Source organism: Schistocerca piceifrons, chromosome 6, assembly GCF_021461385.2.
Source record: "Schistocerca piceifrons isolate TAMUIC-IGC-003096 chromosome 6, iqSchPice1.1, whole genome shotgun sequence".
Lineage (NCBI taxonomy): Eukaryota > Metazoa > Arthropoda > Insecta > Orthoptera > Acrididae > Schistocerca > Schistocerca piceifrons.
In genome coordinates, this window is record NC_060143.1 from 307,231,960 (window position 1) to 307,254,675 (window position 22,716).

Consider the following 22,716-nt stretch of genomic DNA (forward strand, 5'->3'; position numbering starts at 1 on the left):
CATCCACACATTGTGGTTGAGCAGTCATACAGACAATAACTCATATCTTGGTGGAATGCCCCCTCGTTTTGGACCTCAATGCTAAGTATGGACTTCTGGAATCATTGCCTCTAATATTGATGGACAATTCATAGATGGTTGAACTGGTTCTCAGTTTTCTCCATGAAGTGGTTTCTGTCTCAATTATAAGCTTTTAATCTATTTTTGGAGTAGAACCAGAGTGGTTTGGGATGGGGGGTCTGTCTACTAGGTTCGGGGAACCACTGATACTATCTCCTTGACCAGGGTACTCTTTCTGCCCTTTTTTACTCTGTTCTAAGTGTTTAGATTTGATTTATCTCCTTTCCGCCGCACCCCATTGTCTATTACAGGTTCATACATTGTTGTATAGTGGGTGCTCTTGACTATAATGCATCAGGCGTGGAACAGCTGTGTGTGAGACATTTCCTTTTGCATTCAGAGCCCCCAGGGAAGCTCACCTGCTTACTCCCCTATCTCCTTCATCTTGGTTTTATCATTGACAGTACAAAAGATGTCCATTATTTTAATTAACCTTCTTGCTTTTACTGTTATGAACCTCCTGACTAGATCAGAAAACGTTATCGGTGAATGTCTCGACTTTCAGATGTTTCGCTTTTCGATTGAGTGAATGAAGACCTTGTTGTTTGGCCCCCCCTCCCTCCCAACCAGAAAACTTTGTTAGCTCTTATCTCCTGAGTTTTGAATCAATAGAAGTCTTCAAAAGTTGGGACAGTTTGTGCCACTAGTGCTTTGTCCCCTAACACTGCCAACCTAACAATAACTATACTGTGTGTAGTGTTGCTCATAGTTGATGTTATTGAATTAGGCATTGGGTTGGGCTAAAACTTCAGTATTAGTCTAAACCAGTGAACTCAGTTTAGTGTTAAGCTGTGGTAGTGCCTCTTCCAGATAATATTCGAACTACCTTCAAAATGTTGCACATGTGACATCTCTTGCGAACAAAGGAGGGACTGTATGAACCCAGACTGAGTGGCATCGTCATGGCGGAGGGATGTTGAGGTGGTGGAGTGTTGATGTGGTGGGGTGTTCAGGTGGTGGTGCTGGCCAGTGGTGCCAAGGAAAACTCAGCTGCAAGTTTAAACATCTCTATCCAGTTTTGCACTGAAATAATTGAAGTGCTGCAACACAATGGACTGGTACCCCTGGAGACACTTGGTCAGACAGCAGTGTATCAGCTACAGATGGCTGTGGCAGTATGCTAGACATGTATGTCCTTGTCCTGATTTGCTGGCACTGCTTCCTTCCTCAGCATTGTATGCCCCAGTTAACGCTGTGGGGCCACAACCCTCTGAACTGGTCTGGTGAAGATTGCTGCCGAGACTAGTCGGTGTGGGTTGCTCGCTGGTCCGTAACGTGTTGGAGGCTTGTGTGGCCCTGGAAGGTACTGCAGACAGCCCATAACTGTTTGTGAAGTCAGTGGATATTTATAGTGGTTAAGGGCACATTTGTTGTGCTGAAACGTTGTTTCCAGGCATGTACAGATCGATACCTTTGTGGCCAAAAGATGAGGATACTCCTCTCACTCAGTTTTTAGTTGTACTTGCTTTCTGGGATGTCTGCAAGATTTTGGCACCCAGCCTGGCTGCCTTTTGATAGATAAACTCGTTTATAAAATCGCATACCAACACCAGTAACACTTAAAATTAGTGAAAGCATTACAGTCCTCTCCTCTTTGGGAAACCTGCCAAGGATGTCTAACCCAGTCATTTTGAAAGATTCTGTACTCCTAGTAACTTTTGCAAAGGTATTAACTTATGGCACATACCTGCCTGTTGTGCACATTGTATACAACCTCTAACTTATCAAGCTTTTGTATGTCCATCCTTTTAGCCGGATGTCACTGGGACGACAGCCGTTTACTTCGTGTCAAAAAATAAAAACACCTACAGCCGTCCTTATGATTTTATTTTATTTTGTCGCTACCAGTTTCGACGCATCATTGTGTCATCTTCAGGCTGTTTTGATGCGGTACAGGTTGATGCGATGCCCATGCCTAACACATCAGTTGGAAACCGCATCAAAACAGCCTGAAGATGACGCAATGACGCGTCGAAACTGGTAGCGACAAAATAAAATAAAATCATAAGGACGGCTGTAGGTGTTTTTATTTTTTTATTTTTTTTTTTGTCACGATCTAACTTATCAATCCAAATCTTCTTTCTTTGACTTGTATCAGTAGTATTCCGCTAGTCTTCTAATTGTTGTTCTTCAACCCCCACGTCCTGACAATATGTAATAATGTGCTTCTTTTAGAACTTCTTCTTTTAGCTCCGGTGACACTACTATCTGTGGCCTCAACCTCATTGTCTAAGACAAGAACCCATCAGACACAGTGAATTGCAGCTGCGACATGTACACTTTACATTGTGCTTCAGAACTTCCACTGGCTGCCATTGTGTGCAAGGCCATGATTTTTAATTAAACCATCTGCGTATGTATATGTCTTTCCAGGCTTGTACACGACTTCATACTGGAACTAGCTTTAGCTCAGTGCCTTTCTTGTTAATCTACTACAAGTGCCCTTAAGCCATAACCACCACTTAAGAGCCATGTGGTCAGTTACTTCTTTAAACACCTTTAAATACAAACAATATCAGAAAAGCGTGATTCCATATATGTCACAGAGCATTTCTTCTTCTGTAGTGGAGTAGTTTATTTCCCCTCTGTTCACTTGGCAAGAGGCGTATGCTAGTGGATACTCCTCTACGTTTACTATTTTACTGAGAACACACCACACCACTTGATAAGAAACATCACACAACAAGGCAAACTCTTCCTTGTAATCTGGAACAATTTGTACTGCACTTGAAGTTGATGCTGTCTTTAACTTCTTGATCACATCACAGCATTCGCGCATTTGATCTTTACACCCTTTTATAAAAGTTTCATCTTAGCCATCTGGTAAAGGCCTGGCCAGACAGAATCCGGCCTGCCGCTGCGACGGACGGCACAGCGGGAGGCCGGGCCAGTCAGCGGCCAGGGACGCCACACAGGCAACGGCCAGCCGCAGCGACTCTTGATGCGTCAGCTGTTACACTGTGGAAAAGGCCGAACCCCATTATTAAGCTTGCATGCATAGCACGATTGTCTTGGCGTTAGACGATTTGGAAGCTTCACTAGGGACACGTTATCTTTGTGCGAGGAAATGAGTAGCTCGCACTAGCGATACGAAATGGCACCAAGAAGAGGAGATGTTGGGTGCACGATAGTAATAGCAAGAGAGAAAGCTTAGGAGAATACCATCGTGTGTGTTGATCTACAGTCTGACGAAGATAGGTTCTTCAAATATTTTCGTATGTCGCAAGAATGTTTCGAGGAACTGCATCGTCTGATAAAAAGGTAGCACCGAGAAGCGCACAACGAACTGGAGAAAGCCAATTGATACAAGGCACAGACTAGCCATTTGTTTGAGGTAAGTTTTACCATTTGTGGCCTCTTTGTGCTTCAAACAGAAGTCATATAAATTATTCCATTTCAGTTTTGCTGTATCATATGAAAGGTTCGGCGGAAGAAAGTGCTATCCCACAATGTAGTTACGAGTGGAGTGATAAATTTTTGTTCCTGTGTTTACGAATTCAACAAACGATAGTAACATCTAGTTCCGTATGTCCCGCTAGAGAGAACTTTCTACTTAATAGATTGTTCTGTTTCATTGTATTCATAACATTGTCATTGAATTTAAACAAACATATCTTTGGTCGTTAACTTATCTATTCGTTCTATTGGCGTAATTTATTTTAACCTTTTCCAGATACTAACGGCGACAGTCACTAGACCATAGCTTTTTTTTTTTCTGGTTAGGACATTCAAGAGTCTCAGAAATTGTGGAAGAAGTGTGCCAGGCAATATGGACTGTTCTACAGCCCAAGTATTTACCTACTCCTACAACAGAGATGTGGAAGAAATCTGAAGAAGGATTTCTAGAACTTTGGGGGTTTCCGAACTGCCTTGGAAGCATAGACGGAAAGCATATCAGGTTAAAATGCCCGAAGGATAGTGGATCCCAGTTCTTCTGTTACAAACAATTCTTTTTGCTAGTTCTCCTGGCGATCGTTGACCCTTACGAGTTTATAGTATTTGATATTGAAAGTTATGGACGTCACAGTGACAACACTATTTCTGAGAATTCAGCTTTCTATCAAGAGTATATAGAGCCAAAAGTATATCTCCAAATCAGGATCGCGTGTATCATACAAAAAGTTGTATTGTCTCACCTCGTGTATAAGTCTCTCTGTGTCCATGATACATGCACTACGAGATGCAAGACAAAAAGTGCCTCACGCCGCTGCTTCCAGTGTGACCACAGAGCAGTTGAGTGCACCAACAGAGGCAAGCAGCTGCTCCAGCTTGCGGCGAATCTGTAATCTGTGACAACCCGGCGGCGGCGGGAGCGGCAGGCCGGTTGCCAGTGCGTCAGAGCCGCACTCTGTGTGACCGCCGCCATACAGTAACGCGCGATTCAACAGTGCGGCCTGCCGGCTGCGGTTCAAGGCCACAGGCCGGACGGCCAGGCCGCATTCAGTCTGGCCAGGCCTTAAGTCTCCCCTGACCCACAGTTCTGGATGACTTTCCCAAAATCTACCCCTTTTCCTATACCTCTCCAGTCCTTTTCCTTCACCCCTCTTCCTTCCTCTTCATACCTTCTACATGAAGAAGGAGCCACTGCTCCGAAAGCTTACCTAGTTATAATCTTCTTTTATGTGTGTGTTCTGCCACCACTTGGCGAATAGATTTTTTATGTATCCAATTACAGTATGTTTGCATCTTATGTGCCATGATCAGCTGTCTGGATTCTTATATTCATTACCATATGCCCATACCTACAATAATTAACACAAACTACTAATACTCATTCTGTTTACAGTACAGAATGCTCTAGTAAATTATATTGACCGCATCTCACCAATCGTAAATAATGCTCCTTCATATAACTAGAGAACTGGCTTTATAAACGTAACCCTAAAATTTCTGTGAATCTCTGTCTTAGACTCCATGCCCTCTACACTCAAAACAAGGAAAGCAATCACAAACCAGTAGTCTGCTCACTCACTGTAGTGTGTGACAAAACTGCATGCTGTCGATGTGATGCTGTGCTGCATGGAGGTCAGTTGTGCTGGCATCAGTTGCCAGACCAGTTCCACTGATATCAAAATACAGTGAAAACCCACTTTTACACTTTTTCAAAGGACTTCAAAAAATGGTTTAAAATGTGACACACGAATACATACCCCTTATGTAAGTGGAACTGAAAACCGTCCAGGAAGTAGGAACATTTGACTCAATTTCATATGTCATAATCAATGTTTTTTGAAAGCCTACAGCTGTTGTTCATTATTTAAATAATGAAATAGTTACATATTTTTTCTTGCTTAGCATGATGCTTTTCGAGAATTTTTTCTCGGTGTCAAGCGCAAATATGTAAATAAGTATTTTGTGTGGTGGTTGAATGTGTGTTATTCTGCATCTCTTGCACTGTAGTAGTCTTTTTGAGGTTATCAGGTACTGTGCCTCATCAGTTATGTAGAAAACCACACACACACACACACACACACACACACACACACACACACTGTTTGTTTGTGTAACATCACAAAAAATACATATGTAAATATTGCACGACAACAAGAATAAATTCTTGAAACCTGTTATGCTGAGCATGAATAAAATATGTAACTGGCACTGTGTTTAAACTAAAAGCATTTGAGCAACACAAATTGAATGACGGTGTCAACTAGCGCTCCAAGTGGCCATACGCCAAAACGCGCTAATTGTAGTTCGACAAAGATGTCACAATGATCACAATAATCACGAAACTGCATTTGCGCAGTAGAGATAGTTTGGAAATGGTTGTGATTGGCCATATCTTCATTCGAACAAACCCAGTTACTTATATTAGCCACCGCGCCAAGTAGAGCTTGGCAGCAGCAGGAGATACGGCACGAATTGTTCCAACTTTCACACATTTACTGGTTCAAATCTGCTGAGTGGATTGCCCTGTTGTCAAGAAACTTAACCGCATAATTTTTGTAAACGCTACTGGATGGCCAACATCACGCCAGAATCATTTTTTTCTCCACAAACATTTTTTCGTAATGCGTAAATTGCGGGAAAATTATAAATATGTTGACGCAAAATCAGGTGCAAATTAACATTGTGGACATTGTGGGCATAGGAAATTTGACAGGACCAATAAAAAATGTCATAAACAGCAGGAAAACTTTAATTCCGGGAACGCAAAAGAGGGAATATACTGTACTTCTGACATGAATCTATAGTGACTCGGGTTGAGGGGGGCTGCTACAGTGTAGAGGTGGTGGAATGGCAGGGTGCAGAGGTGAACGGGCTGGCCAGTGATGGCTAGGAAATCTTGGCGGCAAGATCAAACATCTTTAATCAGTCTTGGGCTACAATGATCAAAGTGTTGTGATGCCAGGGACATGCCTTTCTGCAGGCATGCAGTCAGTAGTCACCTGTGGAAGGTCGTGGTGGCATGATGGACAGGTGACATTCGTGTCCTACTTTGCTGCCGCTGTAAATATCTGCCCATATTCTTGTCGAAGTCCAAGGAAAGTTCACTCCAACATAGGTGGATGACAGTGATACAGCCTTGGCCACTGACCACTACCCTCCAAGGCAGAAGTTTGGCTTCTGTTGTAGGGCCTGGAGGCAGCTCCTCCGGTGTACCGCTCCAAGTCCATGGCCCACACCATAATGTGACGGAGACATGCATGGCCATGGTGTTGTGGAGGGTGCTGCCAGGCTGTCTGTAACTGTATTAGAATCATAAGGTATTTAGAGTGCTTTATGACACATTTGTTGTGTCCATATGTCACGTCCAGGCACATACAGATCAATATCTTTGTGGCAAAATGGAGTGAAAACTCCCCTCAGCTGGTTCCTGGCTGCAGTGCTTTTCTGAGGGTCACCAAGATTGCGCAGCTTAGTCTGGCCACCTTGTGATAGGTAAACAGGTTTGTTTATGAAATCATATACCAGCACCTCTGCACCTGCCTTCTCGCCTCACATACTGCTGCAGTGGATCTGCATTTGCTCAGTAACACACAAAATTAGCTATGTCATCACAGAACTACGTGGGAATTGTTATCAAGTTATTTCATAAAATTTTATCCATTAACTTTGATTTGCAGGAAGATGTTATCAAGTGGGGTATGGTCTGTTTTTCAGATATATAGCAGTTTCCAAAGTAGTGGTTTGGTTGGGGACAAATCGCAAAGCCTAAACATTAAACAATTGAAAATCCAGGTTGGAATATCAACAACATTATCAAAAGGATAGATATAATATACCAACAAAATTAATCAATTTTTGAAAATACAGTGTAACTGCATAGGTAAAAAGTCAATTCACCAAGCAGCGGCAGGAGAACACACACATGTAAATGTTAAAGGAAATTGCAAGCTTCCGGAGCCAGTGGCTCCTCCTGCAGAAGGGTTGAAGGAGGTGGAAGAGAGATGAAAAATAAGGACTGGTGAGATTAAAAAATGGGGAGACTTACCAGACAGGATGAAAAGGAAAGAGTGATTGTTGGGGACTGCCAGACAGGTAGATCTTGACCTAAAGCTTGTTGCTGAATGATAACTGAAGTGTGAATAAATCTAAAATCATCCTCGAAAGATCTTAACAAATTAGTATCTAGCATTATTAGCCTGTCTGCATTATTCAACATTACAAATTAAAGTCTACCAAAGTTCTTACAAATCCTATCCAGTGTAATTACTGTCCAGCAATGCAAAATTCCTTAAAGAAAAAAAAAAAATTCTTCTGTAAACAGCCCTACTCAAGTGAAATTTTTTGAAATTTATTAAAATCATTCTCTTTGTCAGAGAAATAGTTGGTGAGTGATAAATTTTATAACAGTTCTAGCATTGGTGCTGTGTAAATTCACTAAGCAGATCTAAGGTTTGCGTCCAGTCACTTACTGGCCAGTCTGTTTTGGCGGTTGAAAATAGCATAAGAGAAACCAAAGTTTTAAATTTCACATTTAAGAAATAGTTCACATGGGAGAATTGTACAAACATGCCATTATTTGATTATCAAACAGACTCCCTTGTGGATGAAAACAAATAAGTCACCAGGTCCGGATGGATTTCCAATTCGGTTTTACAAAGCGTGCTCTACAGTATTGGTCCCTTACTGACCCTGCGTTTATCGCAAATCTTTCACCAAGTGCAAAGACCCAAGTGACAGGAAAAAACTGCATGTCAGTCCTGTATATAAGAAGAATGAAAGAATGGACCCCGAAAATTACATACCAATATCTGTAACACTGGGTAGTTGCAGAATACTTGTATGTATTCTTAGTTTGAATATAATAAATTTTCTTGAGACTGAGAAACTTATGTCCAGGAATCAGCATGATTTTAGAAAGCATTGAACTATGGATGAGGGGCAATAGGCAGATTCCATATTTCTAGATTTCCGGAAAGCATTTGACACGATGCCCCACTACAGACTATTAATGAAGGTATGAGTGTATGGAATAGGTTCCCAGATATGTGAGTGTTCGTTAGAGACAAAGGTGCTGTGAAGTGTGATAGGACCACTATTATTTTCTATATGCATAAATGATCTGGTGGGGTCAAATGCTGGAAGTCTTTTTAGGAGGAATATACAGTCATTAAGGCATTGCACTTTTCTGTAGGAAGTCCTTATGCAGCTAAACTGGAGTTTTTCTAGTTTCAAAATAGATTTCCTGTTGCCTCTGCTTAACGAGAAGCATCCATAGTTTCTTTTAGACCTCATTAGACCCCTGTATGATAATAACAAAATATTGATATACTTACCACCATACTGTTGTAACTATGCACAGTATTCTGAGACAAGGCTGTATCTTTGTGAGATACGCACTATGCCCCATCCATGATAGGAGTGAGACCATTATCATTCCTGGATAAGTAGTTTCATTCTGCACTTGGAAAATTTGGTTGTTTAATCTCATGTGTTAGTCCCTGTGGAATCGTTCACCTGCCAGAGTTGAGAATAATTGTTGTAAGGACTGAGACCTGTAAGCCTTAAGATGCCAACCAGATTTCTAACTGGGGCATTGGTGAACTAATTTATTTAACAAATGTCCATGTCTTGTAATCGTTTTCTGACTTTACATTTTTGGTGTAGGCATCAAAGCTTTAGAATGTATCTGTGAACTAGGAAACCGGATAGAAGTAGTCTCCTGAAAGGTGTAAAAGAGGTTTTTATTACAACAAGAATGTGTACGTCAGATTTTACAGTCTGCTAATATTCACGCACTTACAAATTAAATGCCATTAAAGGCATAGAAACAGGTTAAAAATAACTGTTGCTTTGTAGGATTTTGTCTTCCTTGATAGTCTGTAAGTAAATTGCATGTATGTACACTGATCAGCCAGGACATTATGATCATCAACCTACTATCAGTATGAACCTGCTAAGGTGATATCTGTGTCACCTGGCAGGGAATGACTGTCAGTCAGACACACACATGGCACATGCAGTATCAGTGAGCATGCTGTCTGTGTATAGAATGGAGAAAGCACATGATCTACCTGAGTTTGATGGAGATTTGGTGCAAGCATTTCAGCAGATGCACAACTTGTCAGGTGTTCAAGGAATGCTGTGGTGAGTGTCTTCAACACATGGTGAAACCAATGTGAAATCACATCCAGATGTCGTGGGGTTGGGCAGCCACCCCTGATTACAGATGGATGCCTTACACTGAGCAGACTCGTAAAACAGGACAGGTGGCAATTTGTGGCAGAACTAACATCAACATCAGACTTTAATGCAGGACAGAGTACAAGTGTGTCTGAACACGCAGAGCATCAAATGCTCCTAACAATAGGCTTCCACAGGCAATGGCCCATGCATGTGCCAGTGTTAATACCTGGACATCGGCAACTATGACTGAAATGGGCACTTGACCATCAGCACTGGACATTGGTGCAGTGGCAGAGCATTACCTTCTTCATCATGCTGATGGGAGGGCGTAAATCTTTCATCTTCGAAGAGAAAGCTCCTTGACACCTTTACTGTGGGATGGAGACAAGCTGGCAGTGGCTCCATTATGCTCTGGCGAACATTCACATTGGCATCCATGGGCACAGTGGAGCTTGTGCAAGGCACCATGGTGGCCAAGGAGTATAGCACACTGGTTGCAGACCATGTTTCCCAACAGCAGGGGGAAGGAGATAATGTGCCATGTCACAAAGTCAGGAGGGTGATGGAGTGGTTCGAGGAACACAGTGGCAACTTTCAATTTATGTGCTGGTCCCGCAACTCGTCAGATCTGAACCCGATTGAACACATCTGGAATGTGATTGAACATCATTTCAGAACTCATTGCCGTCTCCCTGCAATTTACAGGAATTAGGTGACTTGTGTGTGCAGATGTAGTGCCACCTCCCTCCAGTGACCGACCAAGGCCTTATTGCTTCCATGCTACGATGTGTCGCCACTGTTATCTGTGTCAAAGGTGAACATACTGGCTATTAGATAGGTGGTCATAATGTTGTGGCTCATCAGTGTAAGTCAGATGTAGTGCCGTGGATTCAAACTACATGCAAGTACAGAGTCATTACAGTGAGAATACACTGAAAATGTAAAATGTTGCTAATCTTTCAGATGATTCCCATTTTCAGAGCCAACTACAGCACGTGTGCATGCACCCCCCCCCCCCCCCCACACACACACACACACACACACACACACACGTGTCACTGCTCAGTTATATAGTTACAGTAGATACTGCAAACTTTGGCCTGAACAACAATTCATAAGTTGGAGTAAAGTGAATTTACCTCTGGTCTAACATGGCATATGTGTTGTTGTGGAATTGTAATGGTAGCTACTGTTTTTATGGAAAACTGTTTCTTGTAGCTCTGAGCAGTTCTTTACACTCAGCCATTTTCATTAGAAGCGTTGTATGTTTTACACTAGAGCCATTGTACCTTTTACACACCCACACCATGACTGTTATGCCACCACTCTTGACATGTGATTTGTCCATTGTAGTTTTGAGCATTAAAAGCTTCATTAACACTGGAATATTGTCCACTAGTGAAAAGTACTTCTTGGTTTCCATTTTTGCTCAACTCAAAAAGTTGCAGTGTAGTTTTATGAATCTGTGGGGGACAGAAGTACATTTGTGTGATTTCCAGAGATATAAGAGCACCAATAAAATACGTTTAGCAGTAGATAAGTCTCTTTGGATATTTAAGTGCTGCCAAGATTAGCGTGTATGGAAAGACAGCAAATGGATAGTAGTCAGCAAGACATTGGGACACTGTACTTATCACAGAATGTGAATGTTGGAGTCTTGTGTGCTCTACAAAACAGAACAGTTTAATCTGTTATGCAACTGGAGGAGTAATACAAACCTGGAGAAGATACAACTAGTTTAGAATACCCAGCTGATCTCATAACACAAATAGAGTTCTGTGTCATATGGCTAGCACCCCATCATTGAGCCAACACTGTTGTGTATTAGGAGAACAGTAGGCATCAGACATTGTGATTGGATAACGGAAATGAGTTGTTTAGCTAGATTATTCACACAACTTGCTCCATCGTGTTGGGTTGGAGGTTGCCTTATATGCTGTCTTTCAGAACATGTGAGGAACAGACAGTTCAGGACATACAGTATGAACATAAGAAGTGATGGTATAGGTGATATTGGCATTGGTTTCCCTATGACTTGTGACTGTTAAAGAAAGCACTGTGAAAGCCACAAGTAATATTAATAATATTACGAACTATTTCAATCTGTTGTGGGCTGCCTGCCCAGCAAGACGAGAACAACAGAAACACGGTAGATTAGAAGAAGAGGACTGATATCTGGGAAGTTCAACCCAGAGTTTACAAACTACCCCCTCACAATCTACAGAAAGTCTGTGCCCTGTTCATGGGAATCCACTGTCCGGTATCTATGACCATTTTCTAAGACATGTAGAATCCATGCCACAACAACCTGCTGCTTTTTTACTTATCAGAAGATGGACCAATGTGTTAGGTGGGTAACTATAAAGTTCTAATTGGGCACTGTATATGACACGGAGGTTGAAAATATTTTAATTATGTATCAGAACCAAACTCTATGCAAGAGACAGCACCATTTTAGCAAATTTAAAAGTCATTATTATGTATTGCCTTCCATACTGAGAGCTGTCATCCACAATTCTATTCTGTAACATTCTGGACAGTGTAAAATGTGAAACCTTTGAGACCTGCGTGCTTCCAAAAGAAATTAAAAATGTCCTTGGGTGCTTTATGCTGCACTTTTGCAGAATTTCACGGTAGTCCCACTCAGTTGATAAAAGAACATTGATACATTTTATTTTGTACCACAGCCTTTTACTGCACTGTGTGAGTGAAGTCACAATTAGTAGCATTACTGGGTATGACTTCATAGACTTTAAAGATGGATTTACTGGGTAAAATTTTCTTTGTGAACTTGTAGCTTAAATTTTGATTTTTAATTCAAAGTATTAGAGGTACTCTCCATCAGTGAAGCAATTATCTACCACACAGATCATATGAATCGTTAGATATAAAAACTGTAATAGTGTTACCTATAAAGTTATTCTTCTGATAATGATCGAAATTAAGGACACATTATCTGTAGGCTGTGCTGTCAAGTGACGGTGTGTGAATGCACACCCAGACATGTACCCCTTGTCTTTCTCAAAACTGTTAATGCTAGTTCTGATTTCCCTGGTCTCCTTGATGATTAAGTCCAAGTAATTTGAAACTTGGGCCAAAATCTGTCTGATTAAATATGATCTTGTGCTTCAGTTGAAATTGCATCTAGTAGCTGGTTACAGTCACTTTTACTTTCAATGTATATTATAAGGCCATTGTAACAGTTAACCTAAGCTTTTCACACTAAAGATCTTGTGCTCTTTTTATTATGAGAATGTGTTCAGCCACTGGAGATCTTTCTAAATTCTTGTAGTTAATATGCATGTAGTATTCTGTATATTGCTGAGAACTGGTTTTAATAGACTTTCTCACACGTTCACATGATGTAAGCCATCATTTGCAGAATACAAAATGTTGTTGATATTTTAGACAGTTGGGAAACGGTTTTAACCCCTCTCTAATATTTGTCTACTTTTGCTGGAGGCTGTTGCACAAAATGAAAAGAATGCTATGGAGTGTGCATTTTGTGTTGAATAGTGTGTGTGTACAGGGCGTCTTAGGAGAAATGATAAATATTCAGGGCTGTGACAGGAACAATCATTTGAAGCAAAAAAGGCTAGTAAACATGGGCTCGTAACTGCATACCTTAAGAGCTATGAGCACTTCTTCATCTTCAATACTGTGAAACAAATCTTTGTAGGTTCTTTGCTTTCCATAATCTGGAAGGAGGTAGTACGGACCAAAACAGGAGAACATTGTCGAGTGAACGTGGGGTCTAAAACACATATTTTAAGAGCTCTGAGCACTTGTTCAGTAGAAAAGATATGTTTCACATTAGCGATGATGAACAAGTGCTTGTAGCTCTTAAGATATATTTTTGGAGTTGATGTTTACTAGCCTTTTTTGCTTCAAATGATCATTCCTGTCATATTCCCAAATACTGACCATTCCTCCTGGAACACTCTGTACCTGCATTTTCCAGAAAGCACTGACATGTCATCTTGTACCAAATAGCTTTTTGTCTGAGTATGGGTATTATATTATTTTAGCACTGAAACGGTCTTATCCCGATAAACTTTTAGTTTTATGTATCAGTGCATTCAGCACAGTCTTTGGGCAGGGAGAGGGAGACTATGCCCATTAAGGCATCTTTGTATGGCAGGTGTTTAAGGTAAGAGTGACCAAGCAAAGTGACTGGTTTCTGAACAATTGGAACATCTCACAATGGCAGCAGATTGAAATAAAGAATACATCTTCTGTCACCCAGAACAAGGTTTCCATGGTTTACTAGAGTACTTAAAGTTGGAACAGTTGCTTCAGTGTGGTTACCTTTTCCAGTAATGGATGCATGAACTCATTTCATTGTGTTCAATGTCACTTTGCTGAGCACATTGGCAGTGATATTGTTAATCTTAGATGTTATGTTATTACATAGTTCTGCCAATATATACAGCCTGTTTTTATAAACCCTTCGTTTAAGGTAGGCACACAGGAAGAAGACTGGAGGTGTTAAACAGGGAGAATGTGGGGCCATAACCATAATCCTTTAGAGATGATTCAATGACCAAAAAATTCACTTGAGAAATGATTTGTTTTGTTAGATACGTGACTAGTGGTGCCATCCTGCTGTCATCAAGAATAATGTTCATCTTCCTCAAGAAACTTACAAACAAAATAGGGCCCACTGTTCAACTACATGATGGCACATCACACTCCAAATTTCTGCAGTGGAAGGTGTTTTTGTGAATGACATGGATTTTTGATTTGACCATTTATGTATCCATGCAGGCGAAACCGTGCTTCATCAGTGGAGAAAACTTTTCCCCATTCTGAGTTTCCAGGGATGTTAACAAATGACTGAAACCATGTACAGTACACCAGATGTTTTTGTTTATCTGGCATCTTTAATTTTTGAACACTGCAAACATGATGTTAATGAAATTTTAACTTTTGCATTGCTTTGTGTGCTCTACCATATGAAGACTGATTGGACAGATAATCTCTTCAAACTTTTGGAAGTGACCACAGAATCACATTCCTCACCATAGCCTGTTTAGCGTCTCTTGGAATGGCTGAGCTCGTAGTTGGCATCTGGATATTTTCCATGAAGTGCATCTACAACACATGTATATGAACAACAGGCAAATTCTTCTCAACAATGAAACTCATTTCTCTTGGAAGAATTCAGTAATACTACAGCAGTCGTTTGACCTTGGCAATTTAATTTTTTGTGATCAAATGAATGCAGTGCAATTTCTATTTAATCACATTTATTTTCACATGTGTGACTTTTCAATTGTGCTCTATAAATTCAGGTAATATATTTAAATTAAGTTTAAATTGACTAACTATCTGGTTTTTCTCATCTGACACTTCTCAGTTTCTAAATTTTAGCAGAGCTTTAGATTCAGTCTCTGTAGCCATGCTGTCATTACGCTTCCATTTTGTAAGTGATCCTGCTGAACAAACCTTAAAGATCAGAAGCTTGACTTTATAAAAAAAAAAATTGTGAAACTTTTGTTTCAAATAATAGACCATTAGCAAGTTGCTACTATGATTATTTCTTGTTCTGTTACAGGAACTGAAAAGAATAGTGTCATTTGATAATAAGCTGTGTACAGCATATTCTACTGCTGGAAAAGCAAAAGAATATCTTGAAAACCTGGAGAAAGAAATAAATAGCGCAAAGGTTGATGATGTATCAAAGCTGTCCGTGTCATTTCCAAGGGGTGGAGCCTTTGCTATTTTGGAAAAGGAGCCAGAAATTTTACCACTATGTGAGTATTGAAGTTTATATTTGAAGCACGGTTCAGACAGCTCAACTTTAATTAGGTTTGTGTCAGGAATTTGAATTTGTCAATATTAATTCACCTTTTACTTGTTGCAGATGAGAGAGTTGCCCAAAAGTATGCAAAGCATGGAATTCTCTCTCCTGTAAATGTATTATGGGTACACCTGTTGCTTAAGAATGAAGATGAAGCAGCAAGAAAATTATGGGATGATTTTCTCAGTAAACATCCCCAAATAATGTATCAGAAAGTAATAGAGGTGGCAAGGAAAGAAGATAACCTCAGCATTGTGCAGAAGCTGCTGGATTATTTGAAAACTGCACCAGTAACAGAGCAAAGTTTGGGAGTTGTGTACAGCTGTATTTTAGATATCCATGGTATGTGTAATCTGCAAGTGGAGTCATGAACTGTTAATCAAGACTAGTAATTGACTAATTTGTTTTAATGTGCAGTTTAATTTTATACATTAGGGTAAAAAGGAATTGCAGGTCTCTTAAGATCACAGGTTGAGAGGGACCAAGCCGGTGTGGGTGGATGATGGATGGATGGATAGATGGGAGAGTGAGTGGGTGGGTCAGTGAACAGTGGGAGGCATGCTGTCAGAGATGAGACTGTGATAATCACTGTGTCAGATTAGGTCCAGTGATGACGAGGACAGTGTGAGAACTAAAGATAGATTAAAGGGAAGAGCAGTGAATATTGCAATTAAGAATTATGGTGGAAGAAAGACTATTGTTTAATGTCCTGTTGACAACAAGCTTAGCAGAGAGGGAACACAAGCCCAGATTAGGGAAGGATCAGGAAGGAAATCAGTCGTGCCCTTTAAAAGCAATTATCCTGGCATTTGCCTTAGGTGATTTAGGGAAATCATGGAAAACCTAAATGAAGGATAGTCGGATAGGGATTTGAATTGTCATGCCCTGAACACGAGTTGACTGTGCCCCCTCTATTAAAGGAGTCAGAATATAATATGATAAAAAGAGTATAATGGAAAAGAGGGGAATGTTTTAATTATTACATAATGATTTTACTTTAAACAATTGGAGAATAATTAGTGCTACATTATCTGTAAAGTATAAATAATTGAATTATAGACATTAGTTGCTAGTCAATTTCAGCCAAAAAGAAGGGAAAAAACTAACCTTGGCTCTATAATCTATACTTTCTCAAAGTTATTCATTTAAAATTTCAAGAAAGTCACCAGACAGGCTAAAAATTATAAATACTTCAATTCACAAAAGCAATTGATTCTAAAAACTTCCGTCTTTGACTAGACTACCTAAGTCATGAATCATAGAATGCAGACTTTTATGGCTGGTATTTGTGTTATTACTGACACTTGTTTTATAGACATTGGGCCTTCTTCCAATGCTGGAGACATTATCTAAGGCTTCAATGACTGAGAAAGCAGTTACAGCCTCAAACAATCTCAGCAAGTTTAACTATTTATACACTCCTGGAAATTGAAATAAGAACACCGTGAATTCATTGTCCCAGGAAGGGGAAACTTTATTGACACATTCCTGGGGTCAGATACATCACATGATCACACTGACAGAACCACAGGCACATAGACACAGGCAACAGAGCATGCACAATGTCGGCACTAGTACAGTGTATATCCACCTTTCGCAGCAATGCAGGCTGCTATTCTCCCATGGAGACGATCGTAGAGATGCTGGATGTAGTCCTGTGGAACGGCTTGCCATACCATTTCCACCTGGCGCCTCAGTTGGACCAGCGTTCGTGCTGGACGTGCAGACCGCGTGAGGCGACGCTTCATCCAGTCCCAAACATGCTCAATGGGGGACAGATCCGGAGATCTTGCTGGCCAGGGTAGTTGACTTACACCTTCTAGAGCACGTTGGGTGGCACGGGATACATGCGGACGTGCATTGTCCTGTTGGAACAGCAAGCTCCCTTGCCTGTCTAGGAATGGTAGAACGATGGGTTCGATGACGGTTTGGATGTACCGTGCACTATTCAGTGTCCCCTCGACGATCACCAGTGGTGTACGGCCAGTGTAGGAGATCGCTCCCCACACCATGATGCCGGGTGTTGGCCCTGTGTGCCTCGGTCGTATGCAGTCCTGATTGTGGCGCTCACCTGCACGGCGCCAAACACGCATACGACCATCATTGGCACCAAGGCAGAAGCGACTCTCATCGCTGAAGACGACACGTCTCCATTCGTCCCTCCATTCACGCCTGTCGTGACACCACTGGAGGCGGGCTGCACGATGTTGGGGCGTGAGCGGAAGACGGCCTAACGGTGTGCGGGACCGTAGCCCAGCTTCATGGAGACGGTTGCGAATGGTCCTCGCCGATACCCCAGGAGCAACAGTGTCCCTAATTTGCTGGGAAGTGGCGGTGCGGTCCCCTACGGCACTGCGTAGGATCCTACAGTCTTGGCGTGCATCCGTGCGTCGCTGCGGTCCGGTCCCAGGTCGACGGGCACGTGCATCTTCCGCCGACCACTGGCGACAACATCGATGTACTGTGGAGACCTCACGCCCCACGTGTTGAGCAATTCGGCGGTACGTCCACCCGGCCTCCCGCATGCCCACTATACACCCTCGCTCAAAGTCCGTCAACTGCACATACGGTTCACGTCCACGCTGTCGCGGCATGCTACCAGTGTCAAAGACTGCGATGGAGCTCCGTATGCCACGGCAAACTGGCTGACACTGACGGCGGCGGTGCACAAATGCTGCGCAGCTAGCGCCATTCGACGGCCAACACCGCGGTTCCTGGTGTGTCCGCTGTGCCGTGCGTGTGATCATTGCTTGTACAGCCCTCTCGCAGTGTCCGGAGCAAGTATGGTGGGTCTGACACACCGGTGTCAATGTGTTCTTTTTTCCATTTCCAGGAGTGTATGTATCCATGCAACCTATAAACAGTTTGGCTTATTGAGCTCGTGAGCGACAGCAGCTACAGAGTTGTTAAAGCTTTTTATGATGTCTCCAGCATAGGAAAATGAAATGTATGCCTTGGACAATGGCCAAATGCCCATAAAACAAATGTTAGCAACAGGTCATGAATGTTACAAGTCTGCCAAAATTTTTGCACCATTCTTGTACTTTTGTCACTACTCAGCTTCCATCAAACGTGGATGAATGTTGGCTGATGTGTAGTTCTCAGTTCCAAGAAACTGATTAACAGTGTGCACATGTATTCCTTTCTCTCTCTAACATATCAAAGAATTATTTTTAAAATAAATTATGAGACAATCTGCTGGCCAGTACTTCAGGAGGCAAACTGTCTAGTGCTGCAGTTATAAGCATACAAATATAAAAGTGACACACTATGCTAGATTTCAGAGAGGAGGCCACACATGTAGTGAGCCTTTGGTCCTTCCCATCCTGGGTTCTGAGTGACCTGCTCTTCTTTTCACCCTTCCCCAGTATATCCGTATCTCTTCTCCAAGGAAGGAACTATTAGCCCCAATATCAGGATAGTGTATGTACAGTACTTTTGTGTGTAGGCAATACTAACAGTTCACTTCCTGAAGGTAAAATTTGCCCAGCAGTTCTGTCTAGTAGTTTATTAGTCCCATTTGATACGAATTCTTTTTATGGTACTTCTGGTCAGTGTGGATGTGCATCTTCACTTGGGATTTACCTGATATTTAAAAACATGGTCTAAGGAACCTTGACCAGCACTGATGTACTGAAGAAAATCATTGTAGTACTTACTTTTGATAAACATTTCCAATCTGACATACAAATTATCTTCATTTCTAGCTATGAGTAATATTTAGTCCAAGAATGAAGTTCGATTGTATGCATGTAACATAAAGTATTTTTGAGTCCATGTGGTCATTAGTATTTGTTGCTTTTATTACCCATTGTATATCTGAAACCCCGACAGTTTTATCCCCCTCCCCCCCCCCCCCTTTTCATTTAACCTCAAAATATAGTGGATATCTTCATTCTTTCTTTGTCTGCATCTTCACAATTGTGCTCATAGTAAAATTAGAGTTAGTCATGACTCATTTTATTGGCAGGCTCATGTGACATTTAACCACCTTTGGATTCTGCGATCTCTCATTTATCCTTTCAGTTGATGGGCAAGTTCAGTCTTCATACTTTTTCAAAATTATAACTTGGGACTGAGGCTACATGAGATCCATGCAACTGCTAAGAACAGGCAAAATGGCACAACCACAACCAGTCAGCAACAGAACAAAATAGATAACAAATCCACCTGGGGAGCAATACCAGCCAACTCATTCACTGGCGGAGTCCATGTGTACTCAGTATCACTTGCTATTGTTGTTAGTGACAGCCCTATTCCCCAAATAGAATTCTGAAAATATTTTTAAAATGTCAGTGTAATGTTTGCAAGTTTTACAGATGAACTATGTGTATAAATAGCAAATATTGTATGAATTGGTACACATGTTACAGCAGGCGCTGCCTAATATGTTCCTAAATGACATGGATCAAAAGGGGACTCCTTCGGAATTCATACCTGGGGTTTCGTTGGATAGTCCTTGGGCCAGGGACCATTTGTATACCCAAATGAAGGAACATCCTAGTGTCACCAGTCTGCTATACAGGGCCAAAGTTTGAATAATATACACTACTTCTGCTTAGGCAAATGGAACAAATCAGTTGATTCTTTTTGCATTTAGTGCAGTCTACAATGAGCCTTAAGGGGTATAAGGGCACCACTAGTGCATGGGCAGTTCCTTAGAAAGGATTTTTTGTACCAAAACCAAGCTGTGAATTGCAAGATGGCTATGCACAGCAGATGGCTGAAATTTTTACTATATATTCCTAAGATCTCGATTTAGAACAACGTTAAAAATACCAAGAAATGAGATGTTGAGATTCAGTGTAACTTGTATACAAAAAGTGAGCTGTGAGGTGAAAATGTAGTTTATGAAGTGACATAGCACAGAGAAATATGCTATAAAGTGTTTTATTTATCATCAGAAGGGTTCTAGGATCCCCATGTTGCGGTACTCAAGCTCAAGCAAAATTAGTTTTGCGTTACTTCGATTTTCACATAAGTAAACTATAAAAATTTTACTGACCCATAAAGTTCTTTTCATATGAGGGAAATGCTTGTTATGAAGGAACTAGCAAAAAGATGCTCGATTGGAGTACAAAAAGGCAAATATGCTCCTGTTTTAAAGATTCTGATTGAAAAGTTCGGTACCAGCTGCCTCGTTCTATTTTCCTTAGTATCTCTAGAAATTTTGACATGTGAACATATCTGCACTTTTTTATCTTGAGAGAAAAGGAGACAGTGACAGTGAGAAAGAGACGGAAAAGTAATAAATACTGGAAGATAGTAAATAGTGGTTGTGGTATAGAAAGATAGAAGGAGCGAAGGAGAGGTGTGTGTTTGTGTGTGTGTGTGTGTGTGTGTGTGTGTGTGAGAGAGAGAGAGAGAGAGAGAGAGAGAGAGAAGGAGTAGCAGTGGGACAAAGTTCATAGTGGCAGAACAGTGCTAGGAAAAGAGTGAAAGAGACAGCACCAGTGGGAGAGGAATAAAGAAAAGGAAAAATGGAGGTGGGTTAGAGCCAAAGTCTGTGACAATGGCAATGAGGAAGAGAGAGGTAGTGACAGTGGGAAGGGAATGAATGAGAAAGTAAAAGTATTCGAGAGCAAGAGGAAGACAATGACAGTGAGAGGAGACAGTATTAGTAGGACAGAACATGAGATTGTGGCCGAGAGATGGGCACAGTGAGAGAGAGAGAGAGAGACACAGACAGACAAAGAGTTAATGACGATGAGTTGGGCTGAATGAGGAAGTGAGAATGGACTAGTGGGTGTGAGTGAGTTACAGTTAGGGGAGTTTGTGGGAATGAAAGGCGACTTGCATGTTAAAAAGAGCATGAATATGTTTGCATGCCAAAACTTTTGGGAAAATTGTTAAAGGTTCTGAGGAAGGTAGAATGAGGCAGCTGGTGCTCCACTTTTTAGCCTTTTAGACAGGTGCATATTCACATTCTTCCACTGGTAAAAATCTTACAAAGTCAGTTTAGGAGGAAAACTGTGTGCATTATATTAATAAAGGGTACGTAAGTAAAGAGATTAATCTATTTTTTTTTACCAAAAAACAATTATTTTCAATTACTTCCCAAATTTTGGATTTTTATAGTTTCTCTCCTTTGAGTCTGTTTTAACGTGAACTTACTTCCATGTTGTTGGGATTAACACACTTTGGTGTAAATATTTCTTCAGGCACAAAACTTCTTATTTTTGACCGTGAATATAACGTATTTGTCAATTATCGGACTTCTTCCTCAGATACAGGCAGCACTCATGACATGACATTTACATATTGTGCGGAAGATAACTGAATAGCTTCTTGGTTTTGTTCCAATAATAATTATTATTCAGGCAACACAAATGGCTATCACACACATCATACAAAAATACATCTTCTCCACTCGAGAACTAAAGACAGAGTCTCTCTATTAATTGACAAAAAAATTGAATGAGGTTTCCCTCATTTGTTACCGCCTTCCGTCATAGCAAAATACATCTTTTGCTGATGCTTGTAGCAATCGCGCTAATGTTTTTTGTCAGTGCTTTTCTTACATACCAATACAACTGTCATCAAACATACATATCAATGGACATTACAAGTAATCTCAAAGCTTGACTGTGTTTCCAGTCTGTGATGGCACAGCTGAAATCATAATCAAGGATTGACGGTGCTGCAGATGTAGTCAGTCAAATGTTGGTCAAAATCAGTTTACTTATAAAACCCCATTTATAACAAAGAAATTGTATGTTCTTATAGTTTTGAACAGTCACACTAATAGACAGAACTGCAAAAGAGCCGTACAAAAAGCGTCAGTGTCATAGTCTCAGAGAAGGAAAATAAAACACACTGATGAACTATTTTGTGGGAAAATACACACTAATATGGTGTGAAATTGTAATGAAAATCCCCATAACTAAGCCAACATTTATAACAAGTTTTAATGTGTCATCTTTTCATATATCAAGTTTTGTGACGTAATTTGATTTCTGATTCTCGCAGCGAAACATGGAGAAATTGAGGAAGCATTGAATGTCCTGAATACTGCAGTGAAAGACATCTGCCTAGAGAACTTCAACCGGACATCACTTTTGAGGCTCAAAGATCAGGTGGAAAGTCAGGGCAAAGTTTTCCCACACAAAATACCAGAAAAGGTGAGTACGCACAAGTTTCCAGAATGAAATTTTTTTAAGCACCGTGATTTTAATGCAAATATTTTTTACTTCTACTGCCACAAATAAAGCAGTACT

General features: G+C 40.9%; 1 protein-coding gene across 1 annotated transcript in view; it reads left to right on the forward strand.

Annotated features, from left to right (window-relative positions):
• The window catches only part of LOC124802434 (leucine-rich PPR motif-containing protein, mitochondrial), a 207,000-nt gene that overhangs the window by 183,986 nt on the left and 298 nt on the right, over nucleotides 1-22,716 (forward strand). Inside the window, exons 18-20 of the mRNA XM_047263212.1 lie at nucleotides 15,254-15,452; nucleotides 15,563-15,841; nucleotides 22,469-22,620. Coding sequence (XP_047119168.1) covers nucleotides 15,254-15,452; nucleotides 15,563-15,841; nucleotides 22,469-22,620 — 630 coding nt within the window. The remainder of the gene's footprint in view (nucleotides 1-15,253; nucleotides 15,453-15,562; nucleotides 15,842-22,468; nucleotides 22,621-22,716) is intronic.